This window comes from Dreissena polymorpha, chromosome 2 (genome assembly GCF_020536995.1).
Source record: "Dreissena polymorpha isolate Duluth1 chromosome 2, UMN_Dpol_1.0, whole genome shotgun sequence".
Lineage (NCBI taxonomy): Eukaryota > Metazoa > Mollusca > Bivalvia > Myida > Dreissenidae > Dreissena > Dreissena polymorpha.
In genome coordinates, this window is record NC_068356.1 from 49265754 (window position 1) to 49287560 (window position 21807).

General features: G+C 34.3%; 2 protein-coding genes across 2 annotated transcripts in view; one reads left to right on the forward strand and one right to left on the reverse strand.

The window, feature by feature from the left end:
• The window catches only part of LOC127866977 (uncharacterized), a 344898-nt gene that overhangs the window by 12411 nt on the left and 310680 nt on the right, over positions 1 to 21807 (reverse strand). The window lies entirely within an intron of this gene.
• Positions 16172 to 18264, forward strand: LOC127870222 (uncharacterized). Its single transcript, XM_052412869.1, has 3 exons — positions 16172 to 16292; positions 16820 to 16924; positions 17444 to 18264. Exons 1-3 carry the CDS (start codon positions 16265 to 16267, stop codon positions 18262 to 18264), a joined length of 954 nt encoding a protein of 317 aa, XP_052268829.1. The 5' UTR covers positions 16172 to 16264.

Sequence of the window (21807 nt, forward strand, 5' to 3'; positions counted from 1 at the left end):
TATATGATAAAAGGAATATTACGCTAGTCAATTGTTCCAAGAGTTTGTATCACTCTCGTGGCTTTTGCTATTTCGCATCACATTCGAGGCTCCGCCTCTAGTGTGATACGTCATCACACAAGCCACTCGAGTGATACAAACTCTTGGAACAATTGACTAGCGTAATATTCCGTATATATCTTCGTTTTTACTTTCAAGCAACTGACTTGATGCGTGCATTTAATTTCGCGAACATGTATTTTTTTGTAATTGTCTTCGATGTGAACACTTTAAGTTTAGGATCTGTTGTAAACATTGGAATAGATTCAGTCTATAGAGCGACCTTTATGATATGTTGTAAACATGGGAAAAGATTAAGTCTAGAGAGCGACCTTTATGATATGTTGTAAACATGGGAATAGATTAAGTCTAGAGAGCGACCCATTTCGAGAGAAATGGCCAGAAGCTTATACAGCACAGTTTATTACGGACCAACGATCACAATAAAATACAAACGCAGACCGTTAATTTGCATGAATGATCGAACTCACATTTTGCATTTAGAAAGCGCCTTACATAACATGAAGGTAGCTGTTTGTGCGTCCATTAAGCACGTATTAGTCCATCGTTAGGTCACAACTCTTAGTTTTGACTTTTGGTCACTGCTAAATGTACATCATCATTGTACATTAAAAAGAGTTATGAACAGCTGCGTTGGATGGATCGGTATGTGTATTTTACAAACTTAGACTGCGAAGTAGTAGTTTGTGTATCCAGCGGTTATACGAAAGTCCTGGAATACTCGTGTGTTTGACGTTTGGCAACGAAAAATTTGGTCCTGTACCTTGTAAGGTTATAAAACGTTTAACGTTCATACCATGGCTAAATTGGAGGATTATTCTCGCGCGCATGATCCACTTATAACGCACAATTCTATATCAGCATGGTAGTTAGTTGTGTACTGTGCAGGCTGGTATCAGTCCATCTGTTATGAAAACTCTTTTGTTGGACTTTCGGTCACTGACACATGGGCTCTGTATATTCAAAAAATAATAAAAATGCTAAATTAGATATGCAGTCGAATGCTCGTGATGAGTTGAGAAAGTATTTGAATATATCATCATTATAGCTGTATGTGTTACGTACGGGCATGTAGTAATCCACCTAATTTTAAGTCTCATCATTTGCACAGCGCACACTATGAGATTGAGCTTGTAACTTTGATAAGAAATCCAGTTTATATAAAGTTATATTACAGATACATTTGACATTATTTTGCGTATAAAATACAGGTTGTTTTGATGGTCACCTAGCGGTAGGCAAGTTAGCGCATATTCAGCATTCTCTTTAGAAGGTATCTGTAATTATCTAGGCAGTTTAATGAGCTTTATATTCAATTGTAACTCTTTATATAAAGTGCGTATTTTTTTATTTAGAAGATTAGTGTGTATAAGTACTTTCCAATATTTATAACGTACACAATCGTTTTACAAATAGTTGTCGCCGTTTATTTACAATATCACTTAATATGTAGTTTGTACAATATAAATATCTCATACTTAGATAAAAAGATAACAAATTAATGATTACAGTATTGGTATATAGGATGGAGATAAATGTCGTTTACCCGGGCCATGTCAGACTGCTTTTGAGCGCCATGCCAGTTAGTTAGTAGATATAGTTATAAGGCCATTAGAGTTTAGTAATAAAGCTATTAGTGTTGATGGCAGTGAACGTCCGATACTTAGCAGTGAAGTATAATTATGTTAACATGAGATTGTCAGCTGTGCTTGCATCAAATCAAGAACGCCATAAATGAGCGGGGCCGTCCGTTCCGTGTTCGATCATCGGATTCATGCGAATGTATACCGTTTATTTCATACGTTGCAATTCGCCAAGCATTTCGATAAGACCTCGCTGTTGACCATCGCCTTCCTTTGTTCAGAAAGTCGTATCAATGGAAACGTTTGTGTAACCCGTTGGATTTAAAGGAAGCTAAACTATTCAGTGGAGGATTTCCTTCATCGAGGGTGAGAATGAGCTTAGCAGCAATGTAAATGGCACTCAAAACGTATACTCTATTTTAAAATCTTTCATTTAGCCAATCCATAAAGAAACCACATCATAAACGCGCCAAGAAAGAGTTTCTCGTTGTTACATAAAGATCTATGTAAGCTGAATACTGCAATAGGAACGGGACACCTGCATTACTACATGTATATGATTGCAGAGAGAAAAATCTTATGGCAGCTGGAAATTTGCAGCACGAGCAGGACATATGAGGATCAACAATCACATAAATGCTAACTGAAGGTCGTCGGATTGTGCTGAGCTTGAATAAGCTAAGATAGGTCATTGTTTTGTACCCGGAACCGTTACGGTGGTACTCCACACGCCGACCTCAGCTGGAGATATTGAACCTAAAGTGGCTTAACATGGTCCAGAATGCAGAGACAAGCGCGGTGTCATGGGTGAGTCCAACAGTGTATTGAACCCAATATTAATTCGTCAGACAGCGATAGTGACAGAAATTCGTAAGAGACTATTAATGGAAGGAAAATGGTGTTTTGGGTGAGCATTTAATTGTTGACCGAATGCTTGTAAGAACTATGTAAACTGACGAACGAGTGGACAATTATAGTGACCGCAAAGCGACTAATATGGATACATCCTTCTCTGCAAAGGAACTTACATAAATTGGCATACTCATAAATCAAAAGGCATACACACAATATAAAGTAAAATATTCTTCATTTTTACAATAATAATCGTCAGTGAATTCAATGCACTTTAATAACGTTAACGTTACTATACTGGCAATGTAATTGTAAAGATTCAAAATGTTATGCTCAAATATAATTATAGATATTGACGTAAATGCATAATTGCATTTGACGTATGGTCTAGAAGTTGCGATATTGCAACTCGTAAAAGAAAATATTGTGTGATAGTGTTGGGTTCGTTTTAGCGTTCGAGTAATACAGTAATTGGACTATCATCTCCGGTTTGTGCTCTGCCGATTTAATAATTCAATGCTGTATTGTCGCTTATGAAAAAGGAACAACAATTATTTCATTTTCACATTATATGCTAAGTTAATAACTTAAGTTTAACTTAACCGAAGCTTTACAAATACATAAAATGTGAATCCTGATCTGTATATGACGTGTTTTTCTACAGTGTTGAATTTTCCTTTTGCTTTGATTGGAATAGTGTTTAGGTATTTATAAACGCCTGTTAAATATGCATAATTTACAAGTTATCATTCTTGTTTTTAAGTGACTTTTTGAACTTTAAGTCAACACTTATTATTAATGAATAATCAATTTTGAAAACTGTTTTATGCAGAATTCTCTGACATTAAGATATTAAATCGATTCGATAGCAGAAATAAAAGAGAAGCATGCGCGGAGGAAGCATGTCAATATTTGTGAAGTAATAAAGTGAATTATAATTTGGAAATAATAATTATACAGGCAAGCATTACGCTAAATTATTTCAGTTGCAGTAATGTTTATAAATTGCTCAAACCATAGGCATAACATGATCATACTTTGATTAACTGTTGAATCTCATTTTATGCAATTTTAAATCGTATGGCTAAATCACGATACAATAATTGTTAATGCACATGTTTATATATTTACGGTATTTACAGAACCGATAAACTCATAATTTACACATGAATGTGAAGACTGCTTCAAATGTTTAATACTAAATTCAATACTCACATCACGATTAATTACGATAATAAGTCCAATGATCAGATACCAAACGGAACTTACACAGACCTTCCGTTAAGTGCATGGAAATCGCGTGCTTATACATTACAACTAAACAACAATGAAATCTTCTACGCTGCTGGTATATGGTATCAATTTTGCATTTAATATTGTATTTGTCTTATATCATTTAACACTCGACAAATAGTGTATAACGATCTTCAGGTGTATACATATATATATATATCAGTGTCCGACAAATCCATTGCCCGGAGCCCGGGGGCTACCAAAATTTTTCATCGGGCTACTGAAATTTTCCAGCTGACGCCCGCCGGGCTACTGTAAATCTATAAGAGCGGTAGCCCGGTTAATTGACAGACATACGTAGAATAAACACGCTGACCATGTGTTTGTACACTGTGTATTGCTCATAATCCGATAACAAAGTGCAATCAATTATCTATTCAGTCACCGATCACTTGTGGTAATGTCGTAAACAGTAACAATGTATTATAATCATCCAATCAGAATCAACATTTATCATCTGCTAATAATATCATGAGAGCCGGTTAGATAGTTGGCGCACATGATGCAACATCATTTCGCAGTTTGGAATTCTTTGTTAACCGCAACAATGAGTAATAGCGACAACGTTTTTGATGTCGTTAAATATCCAAGGATGCCAAACATTAAATAAATAAAAACCATAGCGGATTTTTCAAAACTGTACGAAACCGAAAATGAATATTAATAACAACGGTGTGAACGTGGTTAACGCCTGCTAATTAGTTTGCATAGTCAATTAATAATTGGATTAATCGACTGTTAATCATTATTCCCATATATGCCCGATTTATATTTTTAAAACCAAATTATGGGTGGGTAATAAAGACGATAAGAGTCATAAACACAAACGTTTGAAATTTTTAAAGTGTCAAATGAATTTCGGCATATGGGTCTATTTAAAGATATGATGAAATAAGCTACCAATCAGGGCCGTTGTATTGCAACATGCGTATATCACCTGCCACGGTTTGCACGCGTTGTGTACAGCTATTTAAGGTTACAAAATTCTACAGTTAATAAATGAATTTCTTTGTCCAGATAAAAAGCGCGCGAAAATTGGCGTGGGTGTTTTTATTTGTAAATAAAAATTTCGTAGCGGGTACAAAATTGAGATCATTGAATTTCCATTAAAAGTTTCGTTGTGAATTTCAACTAAAGGACTGGGGTATCTCGCGAATTATTTGGCATTGACATTTCCTCTTAATAAAATATAATGTAAACACGCTGTATCGTTACCGTTACGCTGTATCAGTTCCTTCATTATTGAAACAATTATTGTATTGTATACTGACTGCACACAAGTGTCGTAACATACGGATGCAATACGTAAATTCGGACAGGACTTAAGTCGGACACAAGTAAATAAAATGATTTAATACTCTTGATTTCTTGAAACTCGGTGTGTGTTGTTAAAAAGGGCAATTGCATTGATTAACACCATATGAGCCAATCGTATTGATCATCTAAACGCTTTATTTACGTTACCGACTTAAAGTGCTGTCCGAATTTAAATACACATACATGTGCACATACATGTAATATCTACATGTAGTATATGATTTTCTTTGGTACATTTACATTTAAGTACACGGTGCCTGTACTGTAACATTAATTTACGATATTGACTGTGGACATCAGACTACTTGCTGTATTATGTATATGTATGTATACATATAATGTTTATGTAAATGAAGAAATAAAATAAAGATGAGAACCTGCCTCTTATCACTTTGTAGGAAAATTTTATGGGCTACCAAATATTTTTATTGGTAGCCCAGTGGGCTACCTGAAAAATAAGAAATTTGTCGGACACTGATATATATATATATATATATATATATATATATATATATATATATATATATATATATATATATATATATATATATATATATATATATATATATATATATATATATATATATAGTGTTTTTTTCCAGAAAAGTTGATTTTCCGTTATAATTCAATATTTTTTTAAAATGATGTTTTTACTAATTAATATCATAGCCCCACGCTAACCACCTGTGATAGCAATTAGTATGCATGTTTATATCAGGTAACCTTTTAATGTCTTTTTTATTTTGTTTTCTTCACACCAAAGTTAATTATTATTAAACATATAAGGGACAAACTAGTTAATGGTTAAAACGGACCAACGTTAGAACGGTATCACGGGTGCTATTATTTATTTTCTCACATGCATTTAACATATACAATATGTAACCATAGTTTATCAGTCACAATTGTTTTCATCGAATCATACAAAAAGGTCTTCACAAATTATCAGTCATTATCAGCAAACGCTTATCTAGAAAGGCGAGTCACTTGACTGTACCTCTAGAAACGTTCTGGAAATGTAATTACAATTAAAACTCCAAATTGCTTATATCGCTTAAAACGTTGTCACTATGTTCACAAACACAATATGCGTACATGTTAAAATGTGTCATCGATACATTTTAAATACGTTCTTAACGTAGCATCGTCTCAACGACATTGATATCATTAACTGAACTGCCCTCAGGAATCATACGCCGCCAGACCTCAAGTTGAATCTCACTCAAATGTTTCATGCATGTCTGCAGGAAAGTATCAATCAAAATAAAGATGATGTTCGCGTCAAAGAATTGAATCTGTCTGTTGTCTGACTCCAACCACCACATCTCAGTTTCAGTCATCATCTTGTTGTACCACAGAAGTGGTTCCGGATACCCAATAATTGCCTGTCTGAATTTCTTCAACCTTAGTAATATTCTCGGACCTTCCTCCATCATGTCCGTTATAGATCTCACCCACAGAAGCTGCTGATCATTGCACAGTTCAGATGTTGACACAAGATTTCGCTCAGGTATCATATAGTAATGCAATTGACTAGTGGATATAGCGGTTCTTAATTTATTCAGTCCCTCGTGGAGCCAATGAAACAAACTTCCTGAATGTAAAAAAGATGATTGGTTGTTATCCGCTTAACATAATACGATATTATTCATTGTATACGATGTGATTTCTTTTTTTCTGTGGTTTTAGTATATCCGTAGCTATCATTTTAAGCAATATATATAATTTGATCTGAGTGTCATTTAGATTATTTACAAGTTCCGTCTCTCCAGTATTAAAGCATATCCACCACTCCACATGGTTGTGTTCGCTGAATTTAAAACCGATCGGAGTAACAAAAGCTCCCATCTTAACCACTTTCTTCACAGTATCTGATGGTGGCCAGTGATGGTGGCCAGTGACGAGTTTGATTGGCCCATTAGCTTAGCCAATTAAAAAAATCAGTGGTCCTTATAGCATTAGCCAAATTTTAACGCTCTTTGTGGTATCGTAATATAGATTTAATGAGATGCAAACTGCTCGTTTTAATTTGTTGTGTCACAATAGATTCCATATTATTTACCCCAACAAAACACTATTCATACAACACTCGAACACAACTTGGTACATGAGTTTAATATATTGTTCCACATAACAAAAAAGATCATTTAGTATTTAATTAAATCTATGTTACAAGACCACATTCCGTGTCAAACATGTATACATTGTACATGAATGAATCAGGGTCGTACAGGTATAAATCAGGTTCGTACACATTAAAATCAGCTTCGTATATTTATAAATCAGGGTCGTACATTTATGAATACGGTTCATACATGTATGAAGCAGGGTTATACATGTCTTAACCAGGGTTATACATGTATTACTTAAGGTCGTGTATGGATAAATCAAATGCGTACATGTTTACATCAGGGTTATTCAAACATAATTTAGTGTCATACATGCATGATTGTGTTCGTACGTGAAAAAAATGAGCATCGTACATATATTAACGAGGATCGCACACACATGATTCGGGATCGTTCGGCGATGATTTAAGATTAAGAATCTATGATTTATGTGAAGCGTATAGATATGATGCAGGGTTGTACATGTTTTATTAAGGGTCGTTCATGTATAATTAGGGTCGTACAAGTATGGTTCAGGGCCGTATATGTATTATTGGGGGTCTAACAGGTATTAACAATGGACGTACATGTATTAATCAGGATCGTAAAATTATGGTGTATGGTCGTACGGGTATAATTTGTGGTCTTACAGTTATGATTGAGGATCGTACAGAAATGAATCGGTAATGTACAGACTGCATCACCTATTACCTTCAATAGTCGATACGTTTACTGTCGATAACATGTACTTTATTCGGCTTCAATCGACGAAGGCACTCTCCAAACATATCTATGAGGATAACATTTATATTATATATACGTCATGAAATAAAACAAAAAAAGGTTTAATGGCGGATAAATGGATAATGAAAAGATGTTGTAAAGTAGCGTATATGTGAGGAAGGTACTATATATCCAACGTTATATCTGATAGATCATATTTACAGAGACAATATGTGTTTCATGAATGCCTTGCGAAAGATGGGTTCCGTCTTTCAAACCAATTTTTAAATGAAGTACGGTCTAACTTCGATTAATATTAAATATCATCGTTTCTGTCATTTTGTAAACTATTCTTACAGTCAGCTGTTCGATCATTCAAACGCTCAACAATTGATCAATTGATTATCATCAATTGCTCTTTGCATTCTACTGTACCTGGGTATGTGCCTTTGCCTAGCATCCGGGATTAAGACTGTTTTATACATAATAACTGTTGGCAGCACTACGCACTTTTCATTGAGAATAGATAATATTCCATTTGAATTCAAGTACTCGCAAAATGGTCCATTTCTTTACTGCAGTGATAAAAGGTTAATAACACATATATAACGTTTTTTCAAACAATTAAAAAAGCCGTAAATATATGTTCAATGCATCTGTATTTATGTTTATAAAAGAAAACGTATTCTCTGTATTCAGAGTTTATCACAGATTGGCAAAGTACCATATTATTTTTTTCAAAAAAGAATAAATGCATTATATTCAAACTAGCAATTGCACAATCCTGAGAAAAAAAAATTATCAAAAAATAGCGGCGCGTTTATTGAACGTTGATAGCAAATCGGTAAAATTATAAAGCGTTCGTAATATTAAATCGCAGACCGCCGTGATGCAGTGGCTATGACGTCCACCTAGCGACCGGGAGAGCACAGATGCGACTCACACTTAGGAAGCGTTCTTTAGGTTATCCCATACATACCAAGTACTGGTTTTACCAAGGAAACGGACTCAAGGGCGCCTCAATAAGGTTGACTTTTTCGATGCACTCGGGCTCAAAAAATACTTTGAGACTTAAAGCGGATTATAATGATTCATACTTGGATACATAATGCAACATGACTATTGTGGATAGTTATGTTGAGCGAATCTTTACAGCTTTATCGGTGTAATACAAATAAAAGTGGCAAACATTGGCTTTTAAAAATGTTTTAACCGCTATTTGTGTAGCTATAAGGTAACACAAGCTAAACACATATACAGTATAAAATGTGTACAATAAATAAAATAAACAAGAATGCCAAGTTCGTTCCCGTCGAATTTATTCCCACGACAGGAGTGCTTAACAACAGTGTGTGTGTCGTGGTAGTAAACGCAGTTAGCTTCCTTTGTATTTCATATGAGCCAAGAGGTGGTATAGGTATGACGTACCATGTAATCTAAACTCACGAATTCTTCCTTAGGAAAATTGTTCCTACAAATGTTAAAGCCAATCAGGGTTTTGCTAAAAAATAACAACCAATCAAAATACGCGTTACATTTCAGGCGCGCTATTACATTTTCTTATGAATTTTGAAATATTCCTAAGGAAGATTTAATTGTTCCTGCGAATATTATAGCCAATCAGGGCTCTTCCAGAAATAACAGCCAATCAAAATCTTTTGATTCCACGCGCGTTATTTAATCTTCACTATTTGCAATATTGAAGATAGCAACTTGATATATTTATGAATTTATAAATGTTGACATTAATTCATTGCTTTACATTTTGTAGTCATTCTGGTCTATTGTTATCAGGGCCGAACACTTCACAGCACAGGAGTTTGAAAGGAGTCTTTCCCAAACTCCTGGTCAAAGAAAACGTTGAGTACAGTTGTGAGGAACTCATTCGATCCCAATTATTATCGAGACATAGAATTAATGCGATGATTTGCTCAACTATTTATATTCGTTGTAAATTTTCTATATGCTTAACGGACTTTCAATTGGGCTGTAAAACTTTACAACGGTTAATACTATATTTGCTACTAAAATATTTATAGTAAGCAATTTATTGGGAAAAACTGAATTATTATTGTTTTGACTTGTGATGTTTAAATACATCAAAATTACCACGTTGTTATTTAAAGATATGCCTGTTTCTATTGCGTGCATTCCAAAAACAAATCATAAATACTAGCAATAAAACATATCCTTGTACTTACATAGTGCGATGGACAGGATATTCAATTTAATTCGCTCGTATATAACAACTCTTAAACAACCTTAACACTCCTTGGTTACAAAGCAAATGCGCAGTGTGCGCCAAACCGCGACATTACCACGTGATCAGTTAGCTCGTTACTGGTTGGCCAGCGACTCGTATCTCGTGGTATAAACGTATTGAGCCACTGCCTCAATGGCTTGACATTGTAGTAAAGCTTCAGTAAAAACTGCATAATCGCCTTACTATCGGTAAATATGATACAGTAAATGAAGGGTAAACGCCTAGTGTATATTTAAATGCACTTGCACGTTTTTAAAGTTGTCGATTACTGAATTACTGAAACGCTCGCCACGGGGCTATACCTTACTACATGACAGTTAATAGGCCGTGAGCCAAGAACACTTTTGCTTCCCCCCATGGGAGTTTTGTAGAACCTAGTTTTTGTAATCCTCTATATACCCTGAGTCTCATGACACATTGTTTGCAATTGACAAACGGGGCGTTACGGAAAAATTCAACTTTAAAATATATGAGTGTTAAACGTTTTTTAATAAAAAAAATAGATTACTTTTCATACAAAATGCAAACGTTTAAAGAAAACAACTTATCTTAACATTCCTTAATAATAAAAAATAATGTAATTATTAAAAGCCTACCTCTTATATAATGATATCTTCTATTGAAATATATGTGACACATATATATTTTACACATATTTGTATATGCTGCACATTCATATTCCTATAACATACTTATTTTGTGTCAAACATATTATTTCAAAGCATAATCACATTATTCTATCAAACAATATGCCAACACGCTTGGTAAAATAATAAAAATAATCAATGTCACAATTATTAATCCTGATGATAATAATAACAATAATAGTGATACTAATTATGATGATAACGAGATAGCATACATAGGAATTCATCTCTCAGGCAAATAGTCGACCGATTTATACTCAACTTAGAAGTTATTTATAACCTGATAATTGTATCATCTTGAACATAGTTATTATTATTTTGATGATGAGTATTATTGTTATAATAACAATAACCACAATAATAATAATAATAATAATCATAATTATTTTATACTTTCAAATCAAAGTGTAACAAACGATTTTCCTTTTTTTAATTTTTATTGTCAGGACATAGAATTATATCACTGATCATAAAACACTTCATTAAGCAAATTGTCAATTTCAATACTATCATCATTGTCATCTTCATCCTGATTGGTTTTATCCTCTTGCTACTTTGTACAGAGTATATCCAGTAGCTCACTGGGGAAAATGTCACTATCAGTCCACACATATTCGATTCCGTCTGCACCAAGTTTCTAGCCACTATTTTGAACATCAGACATGCAGGTATATCTTTCATGGGCGTGTGACCAAATATATATTTGGTAATTAGTACGTCTGGTGTGCATGTTGAGTGCTGCTTTACATGGCGGTAGCAAACTTAGGTCAATAGTGTCGCATGAGTTCAGAGTATTACCTTTGATCTCACTTCTCTTAGAGAATGTATCAAACCGGAGCATATTTACATCTGAGTAATTTGGTATTCCATACACATAACAAACACAATTCTCAACTTCCACTAACAAGTCATCAATACACGCCCGTCTTTCACCAAACTTGTCAAAGGTACGCATTAAGTCTGTATTTTCCTCGAGAAGCTTTACTGGATCTACTTTCCCCGTTCTCACAAATGCGCTCACAGTATTGCAACCAGTAAAGCAGTGAATTGCGAATAACACTGAACAAAAGTCATTTCCCTTTGCTTTTAGAATCTTTTCTATGTCGATGAGTCTTAATCATCCGAATATACGGTTGTCACTATTAATGTCTCTTTTACACTAGTGGTCGATATTTTTTTTCACGGGTTACTAGTATAAGTGTGTGTGTGTTTGTGTGTAAGAGGTGTGAAAGGTGTTATATACAACAAACAATAATTAAAATGGCCAAACAGTAATCAATTAAAGTTAATTGATAATTAATCAGTTGTAATTTCATATTTGTCACAACACGGATAATGGTGTAAAGGGTGTTGTATGCAGCGCAAGATTCAATTAGTGTTAATTCAGCTTGTAATTTATTAGTTTTACTTATATAATCAGGTTTAAATTAAAGAAAATGAAAATAAGGTGATGTAAGTTTTAATGTATGCGGTATCTTACCATTCAATATACCTATAAATCATCTTTACGAAACGACATAGTTGAGATGTATAACATAACGTTCATTTTCAGATTGTGCGGAAACCGTTCGACAACCTGATGAGTGTGCACGCTTTCGTGAGGTGACTGTGCCAATTTGATAAAGTAGTAGTAGTTGATAAAAATTGAAGTGATTTAAAACTTTATTTTAAATGTAAGTTATGTCCACATTTTTAAATACTGCCATGTGTTACTCTTGTTTTTAGAAAACTAGCCGTCTGTTGAGCCGAGAAGTGGAGGTAAAATAGTTGGTGGTAGATTTTGCAATTGTTCATATATTATGCTAAGTTCAAACGAAACATAAACTTTCTTTCAAATTTAACTCTTGGTAGGCATTAACGGCCCAACGGGAGAGCAGGGACTGCCCCTCCCATGTACCTTCTCAAGCGTCTACTGTCTGACGTGACGAAGCGAACATTGCGCTAAGGAAATAACTATTCTAACAAAAAATATGTGTTACTTGGGAAAATATTGCAATAAAAAATATTGAACTAAACTCTGAAAGTGTTTATCATTTGTGTTTATGTATAAATTACTCATCTAGAACCCATTAAGACATCAATAGTTTGAATAAGGTACGAGTTGACTTTGTTCGAGTTGACCAAACAACGTAAGAGTGACTATTTAATTAGAGTTTACGATACACACCTGTACCGCGTATTGTTAATTTACTTAAAGTACCGCGAATCCCGCACATCGATTAATACGCACAGTATTGAAATGTTATGTGAATTTTCTTTTACATTGAATTACAATATTTATGCAATAAGTAATAATATTTCATACATTGCCAAAAATCACGAGTTATGACTTCATAATTATGAAGATTTAAAATATCTTCTTTATTCAAAATAGTTTTCAGCAGGTTTTAACTAAAAACTACTAATTGTTATATTGGCCCTAGAATTTTAAATCGTATGATAATTTGGAAAAATCCAATTACAGCTTCTGATGCTTTCGTAAATGACAGATTATCGTCTCCCAAATCATCGGTACATGTAGTTTTTGACACCAAACTTGTTAGTTAGTAACCGTCTGGACATTATCTGAATTTAACTTTCTTTCAGACTTACATCCGGGATTAATACCCCAGTTATCACAACTTTAAACTCGTTTTATGATCTTAGGCTCTACATTGCAAGGTACCATATGGCGTTTCATGGAAACTACAGACACGTGTGGTAAATAATATCCAACAAATGCAATGTACGTGTTTGCAAACGCAATAAATTATATCGATCTATCGAAAACCTTTATTTTCAAAACACAATGTTAATAAATAAATCTATTATTTATGTAGTTTAGGTTAGAATTCATATGATGATTTTATAGGCATATACATGAAAATAACATACTTAGTTTTTTCGTTACAACTTAAACTGCCTTTTATTCTGATAAAAACTTGATATTATTTCCCATTTCCATTAAAATAAGTAAGTTAAACATTAAAAAGTTCATCATACGAAGTTTATTTACTAAAAACTTTTTCCAAAAGTTTCGTTCTAAAAATTAATATTTGCTATTCTGTTTACTTGTTTGTTTTTGCTATTCTGTTCCGAAAAGAAGACAAGAAAATTGTTTATTTAGACACAATTAATTATCTATACAAATAATAATCTAAAATGCATTTTGTCAAACAATCTAAACTTGTTATTTTAGTTTACGTTTGCATCTAAGCTCTTCCAATGAACGCTAGTTATTCCACCACGACACGCTTTAAGCTTTATATTCAATAATAATTTCCTTTGTCTATTTACGAAGAATTAAGAAATAATTGGTGATTATTAAGAGTTTGTCGTTTCGATGTTTGTTCAATTAATGTGTACATGTGGGCGCTACAATCTTTTGGTTTGTTTGCCAAATAACAAACAATCACCGTTTATTTATTATCTATAGATGTCTGTATTAAAAATAACCATTGTCAATAACCGTTTTATTATATTATACAGATTGCTTATTTTCTCAGAAAACGACGTACATCAAAACAAATCGATATGAAGTAACAATAAAACATGTGGATTTCGGTACCCGCGCGATCGTGTTCAGGAAGTGGACGCATAATTATTTTCAATTCACGAAATATAGTTATTGTTCGTTTTTTAGTATGAAAAAGTTGTGTTTGCATTTGTTTCACCATAAAAACTGAAAAATACATTTAAGCAAGGTTATATTTCCGTTAAGGTGTTTGTCACTTAAAAATTAAATTAATTTTAGTACAACCAGAAGCAGTTTTATTATTCCAAAAACAAGACTCCACTTTCGCCCAATGTTCATAAAGTAGTTTTGTTCGCTTGCATTCAATTTTAATTTGCTTGTCGATTAGTGCTTATAATTAATTAAGAACAGTCATCGATATGCGCACGTGCTTTAAGCATTTTTAAATGTTACTTCCCCGCCCCTATAGATATCAGTTCTAAAAAAAAATTCAGACAGCACCGCTTGTTACATCCGCAATATTTTTGCAATTGAATACACATTTATGACCTTTATTAGCCAGAATGCAAGAATTAACTCGTCGTCAGCTAGCAGAGAGAATTCTTATTTTTACGTGTCAATTAAGAATATAAAATGACCCGAAAATTGTCTTAACATGTGCCGATTTAGACAATAACAAAATATGGCATGTATGAGACTTCTCTCTTTCATTGGTCTTGCTACATCGTAGAACACATAACAAAAAAAGATTCATTTTATAAAGTTGAATTGCGTCCATAATTATAATCGGCAAACGGGTAATTTCGGTATATAGAGGGAATTTTCGTAATTGTACGTTTTTGCCTCGTACAATTGACGGACTTAACCGAGCGTCCCGATTCACCAATCGGAACTTGGCGGTTATGACCGAGTGAATTACCTTTCATATTAATTTGTATTTCTTTCTTCTCGAAATAATTAAAGATAGAATTTTCGACCGTTTTATATTTAAAAGAGTACTCGCGAATGCAAGCAAATCATTTTTGAAGAAAAACTTTAAAATCGCGTGTGTTCGTAAGTCACGTGATCAGTTGCATCATGGTAAATAAACAAGGAAGCTTCACGTTGTAGCGTCTACTGAATTCTCCAAAGAAAATAAAATGATTCCTAATCCGTAATCGTAAGTATTAACTATTTTGATTGATATTTCGATGTCATTTGTATATCTTTATTATTGATTAATTTATATAGATCTGGCGAAATACCGACATCTTAGTAAAGTATGAAGATTTATCCAAAGACCTATTTATCTATAGGTCTTTGGTTTATCCGAAGCGAATCGGATGTGCACTATACAACCTTTTCATGTAATACGGTTAAACAGCATTTGAAATCGGAATCATAAGCAATGCCTAGAGGTATTTTTTATACACTTGTCAATACGATGCGGGACGATTGAGCTTTACTGGTACGCAACACTTAACATCGAACAGCGTACCGTAACCCTTACCCTGGCCTTAACACCTTACACATAACAACTAACGCCACACCTTAGTATCTTGTTTATCCTATATATTTACTTAGTATCGGGGGCTACCGCCCCCAAACCCCCGCTAAAGTTCAATCTAGCCTACGATGCAATCTAAATGAAAGGGACATGTTCACAGAGAAACTGATAAACACTGACTGTTACATATTCAAAACAGCATATCTGTGTTATAGTTATATCTTATAACTTGTATCATGTATGTATTCCAGCAGGGACATTTTTCAAAAACACAACACTTTGAAAAAAGCACTTATTTTCAATAAATGCATTTAAACCACCTTAAACCATGGTCTTGCAAATTAAAGATGGTGTGTTGAATTTTCAGATTTACACTAAAGGTGACTAGTAGTCGCTGACAGTGACTGTGTCCAGCTGTGACGTTCTGAAAGAGCCATCGTCATCCGACATTTGACAAACAATACAAGAGCATTATACAATGTGGGCAATGGCAAACAAGGTCATAGGTAAGGGAACTTGTAAATCTTTATGTTATAAAACAAATTCTGCTTCTTGTAATTAATAATTCCATTATAAATTGTATGTGTTAATGCAAGTTTGGCCTAAAAAACATGCATCTTTAATTCATTGAAGCTCATTGTTCTGCATAGGAATTTTACAACATGCGTTTTATTCTCTCAGAGAGAAATGCTTGAAGGGGTAATGAAGACTCTGCTTGTTTGTTCATTCAGATGGTCTTTCTGAGCTCTTCTAACCAAACAACTGAATTGACAACTACGCTTTCATTTATAAATTCTGTCTACACTTAATTTATAGAAAGCTAAACTGATATTACATGGAGAAAAAAATGCATAGGTAAATAATGGAAAGTATAGGCATAAAGCTTCTGAAGTCTTACCCTTTGTTTTGTAAAAATTAGTACGTCTCCTGTCATTCCCAAAACTTTTAAATTTTAGTACTTTCACTCTTTTAGTTGTTTATTGATATTTCATTCATATAAAAGGTAAATAGAACATTATGTTTTTTTTCACAGATGGGAAGTTTGGGTGCTCTATATGTGGCAAGCAACTATCCAGACCGCAACGACTTGTCACTCACATGGAAAGTAAACATCCAGACCAACAGAGTTTGTTGCCAGGTAATTTCTTGGTTTAATTTATATTAAACATAAAATTTCCTTTGTTTGCGATACCGTCTCCACCAAATTGCCAACTCAAATGTACACATTCACAAGAAAGAGAGTCTTGTGTATACATGCATGATCTGTTTTCGGCCACACACTCAAAGATGGCAGCATTCAAAGATTAATTTTAATGCTCTATTTGTATTTTCTTCAAAAATGTATTGAATGTTGTTATATGAATGGGTTCCATTATGTAGTCTGTTCCTGTAATCATCATCTATATCAATCAAAATATTGAAATAATTAATTCACCTATCCCACATGCCAAGCTATAATTCGCCTGATGACGTTGATCTCAATTTTTTTAAACAAACTATTTTTTAAGGATGGTGTGGTTTTGATCACGTACAAGTTGAGATCATGTGTGTTTCAGTAGATCACATGGTATATTTTTAAGAATTGTTTATCAAATAATAATTGTAAGACTATGAAGTTTGCAAACTTCATTTGCTTAAGTTACGTTTCTGTTTTCAGAATTGGCGGGAAGAAAGAGGGGGATGTACAAGCAGTACGAAATTGATGATGCAGCATCAGTTCCGGAACGCACTAAGTACAGAAAACTTGATGGGAACCAATCACAGCCTACGCAATATGAATCCATGCAGTGCCAAGAAGACACAAAATGTGACACTGAAAAAGTACATGATGTAGCTGAAACAAGTAAGGATGCCCCAAGGAACGAACAGTATATGGCTATCCTGGCATATGTAAACAAAATGAAACTCTCTGGCTCGGCTGCTGAACATTTGTTAAGGCTGATCGATGTTCTTGGTAATGCAAGCCTAGAGGACACAACAACAAAGGAACTGAAGAGTAGCTTTTGCGATACTGAACCATTGATATATGATTTCTGTGATCAGTGCTTCAAGCTATATCCAATGGATGAAGAAGTCTTCAGGTGCTCTACTGAAGGATGTGAAGGAATGCGATACACGGGCACAGAAGATTCCCAGTATCGAAAGCGAAGAAAGTCATTCTTCAGCACTGTCCCTCTCCAACAGCAGCTTGTTGACATTCTCAACAGAGACGGAATCATGGACGAGATGAAAAATCCAACAACAGTGACAATGACCATGAACACTGATGAAATTCCGTTGTATAACTCATCAAACGTCAGCCTGTGGCTTGTGTTTCTAGTGATCAACGAGATACCACCATCAGAGAGTTTTTTTTACACAAAACATGATTATCTTGGGTTTATGGCAAGGATGTGGCAAGCCATGCTTCAAAACATACCTGCAGCCGCTTGTGAGGGAACTAAACATCCCCTCGATAGACGGAATAAGTGTGAATGATCACCCGGTCAAGGCTATTCTAACCTGCGTGACCATGGACCTACAAGCTAAGGCTGAGGTGATAAACATGGTTCCTCATAACGGGGAATATGCTTGCCTTACCTGTGAAAACCCTGGTAAAGTATTTAAACAAGACAAGGGACATTGCAGGGCCTTTCCCTTGTTGAAAGCACCTACACGAACTTCAAGTTCGATCCTCCTAAACGCAGAAGAGGCATTGAAAACATCTAAACATGTGAAAGGTGTAAAAAGCGTTTCGGTTTTGTTTGACATTGATAACTCTGAGCCTGAAAAAGCCCTCGTCCCAGAGAATATGCACGGCGTTTTGTTGGGAACAACTAAAAAGTTAATGACTCTGTGGTTTGACAAGAAGAACGCTAAAGAATCAAACTACATTGGGAATAGCGTGTTTAATGTGGATGCAAGACTGCTAGCCATGAAACCAACAGACAGAGTGACGCGGCTGCCAATGAGTATAGGAAACATCAGCAAATGGAAGGCTTCCGAACTCCAACATTGGCTGATCTTTTACAGCGTTCCATGTTTGGAGGGTGTGCTGCCGGAAGAGTACCTTGACAACCTGAGCTATCTTGTCAATGGTATCTATGGCCTGCTTGGTGACGGACTGACAGAAGACATGTTGGAAAAGGCAGAACTGGCATTGATAAAGTTCCACATATCTTTCCAGAACCTGTACGGTGAGAGAAACTGCGGCCTCAACGTTCACAACATAGGTTGTCATCTCGTACACTATGCGCGGATGCACGCTCCACTCTGGAGCTGGTCATGTTTTCCGTACGAGGACATGAACGGAATACTCCTCAAGTCTTCACATGGAACTGGCAATGTGAGCAGTCAGCTTCTAGTTACGATGTTAGCACACCAGAAAATATATACAAAAGTTGAAACAATTACAAGTGAGCCTCTCAAGGCTATCACCCATGAAATGTTAGCCACAGGACGTCGCACTAAAACATACCTACAATGCAAAGACTGTCATCTAGTTGGGAAACCAGTTGATGTGGAAGACATCCAATTGAAAAAGAAAGTTGCTGAACTTCTGAAAACTTCAGAACAGTGCATACTCCAAAAAGTTAATCGCGTCAAATTGTTCAACGGCCAGCTTCTTACATCCCTTGAATACCAGCGCATGAAAAGGCGTGCTTGTTGCGAAGATGTATTTATATGAGAAAACGACTGACCAGTGTCTTGTGATAGGTCACAGAGTACACACAACTGAACACAGAATTGTAAATCACCTAAACATTGTGAAAGTTGAAGAAGATGAAAGTATGTTAAAGGTGTCGGAAATTGTTGACAAGGCAATGTTCATGTGTGGAAATGAAACGGAAGCATATATTGCCAAACATCCAGGAGTTCATGGTCACTGTGCCTAAAATATGTCTTGTTATTGTAAATACCTTGTGGAGTAAAGCTTCACACACATTGTATATATGCACTTCGTGTAATTCATTGATTTAGAAGAAGGTTATCTCTTAGCGCTTAAATGTCAGTGTTATAACTTGCATTACAAAGAGATAATTGCATTTTTCACTTACGCAATGCTTATTATTGTCATTGTATTATTAAATAAATGTATTTTGTTTTTGCCTGTTACAATTTGTATCCGTAAACATAGTGATTAAGTGCAAAATCAGTTGTTTATATTTATATTCAAACAACACTCTCAAGCATACTGTATCTCCCCTTTCGTACAAAAGCTCACACAGACACACACAAACTCACACAAAGACTGATTATCTTAAACACACATAGACATTACGACAGCATGTAAGCCATAAGGGCAGTCTAAATTTTTGTTTTCGCTTTAGGCTGCCTAAAATTGGCTACACATAATAAAATTTGTGAAAATTGATACATCGTGTCCTTTATTTCAATCTATCTTTTAATATGTTGCCATTTGTAGAAGGGATTAGGTTGTATTGATGTTCAGGTATACACACACACTAGAGCTCGGTTACTTTTTACTCACACCAGCAGATAATGAGATCCTTGTAAATAGACTGTGTATAATATTATATTAATATGACGTTATTTACCTTCTCTCTGATTATTATTTGTATTACTTATTATTTGTATGTATAATAAGATGAATATGCTATCACGATGATCTTTAAATGCTTAAGTTGATAAAATATTTGTTCTTTTCTGTAAATATTGTGTACATTTTGAATAACTTTTGTGAATTGACCGTTTCGGCTTGATCACTTTGCAATAAATGTTATGGATGGTGAATGAATCCATATTATTTTAATTACTCATTATTTCACACAGGAATGTATACTAAGATGAATGTGTTATCACTATGATCTTTTAAATGCTTAAGTGGATTAAATATTTGTTCTTTTCTGTAAATATTGTGTTCATTTTGAATGACTTGTGTGAATTGACCGTTTCGGCTTGATCACTTTGCAATAAATGTGATGGATTGTGAATGAATCCATATTATTTGTATTACTCATTATTTCACACATGTTTGTATAATAAGATGAATGTTTTATCACTATGATCTTTTATATGCTTAAGTGGATAAAGTTTTTGTTCTTTTATGTAAATATTGTGTTCATTTTGAATGACTTGTATGAATTGACCGTTTCGGCATGATCACTTTGCAATAAATGTTATGGATTGTGAACGAATCCATGCTTATAAGTTATATACAGTCTTGGAGTTGTTCAATTTATCAAAAGTTGTTCTTCTTGTCTGCTTGATAATTCATTCAAAAAATTGTAACATCCGTGATCTTTCACATGCTTGTGGATTTAAAGGGACTTGTTCACGGATTTGGGCATTTTGTAATGATGCTGTTAAAAATCTTAACTTTAAATAACAACAAACGCATTTTTGTACTTAAAATTAAATTAAAAAACAGCAAATGGTGATTCCTTAAGGTTTGATCCTCCGTCTTTTGGGTTAAAAAGCTATTGCCTAAACATGCAAGCTTTTATTTTTCGAAAGAGTTGCACACATTTTGGAAATTTATCATTATGTCAATTCTAACAAAAAAGCCCATTGAAAATTAACTCTTCAGAAAATGAATTTATTAACATGAACTAGAATCAATTCGAAATTTATCATCAAAATAAAAGACCAACTTATTGAAAAGTGTGTTTAAGTGAGTCTTTTAGTCACATTGCAACTCTCTAAACATTTTTTTTAAAGACACACTTTAACTCACTTAAACCCACTTCTGTTTTTAACAAGACCAACTTTCGATGTCAAAGACTCACTTCTGAAACTTAAAGACACACTTTAACACACTCATAAATAAAAAGACTCAGTTTTAACACACAAAAACCAACTCTGCACGAGAAAAACTCTGAGAACACACATCTACATTAACAAAACCAACTTAAACCCAGTTTAACTCACATAAAACTCGCTTTATCCAAAGACCTATAGATAACATAGGTCTTTGCTTTATCTAACAAAAACCAACTTCTGCTCACAAAAACTTACAAAAAACACAGTTATGGGTTAATTTTTTGCAAGGGCGAGACCGGGATGAAAAATAGCAACATA

What these genes read in the sequence shown, in the direction of transcription:
- LOC127870222 (XM_052412869.1), top strand. Translation starts at nt 16,265, where the DNA reads ATGTGGGCAATGGCAAACAAGGTCATAG. An exon ending in AATGGCAAACAAGGTCATAG is followed by an intron (nt 16,293 to 16,819) that starts GTAAGGGAACTT and finishes TTTTTTTCACAG; the next exon opens with ATGGGAAGTTTGGGTGCTCT. An exon ending in CCAACAGAGTTTGTTGCCAG is followed by an intron (nt 16,925 to 17,443) that starts GTAATTTCTTGG and finishes TTCTGTTTTCAG; the next exon opens with AATTGGCGGGAAGAAAGAGG.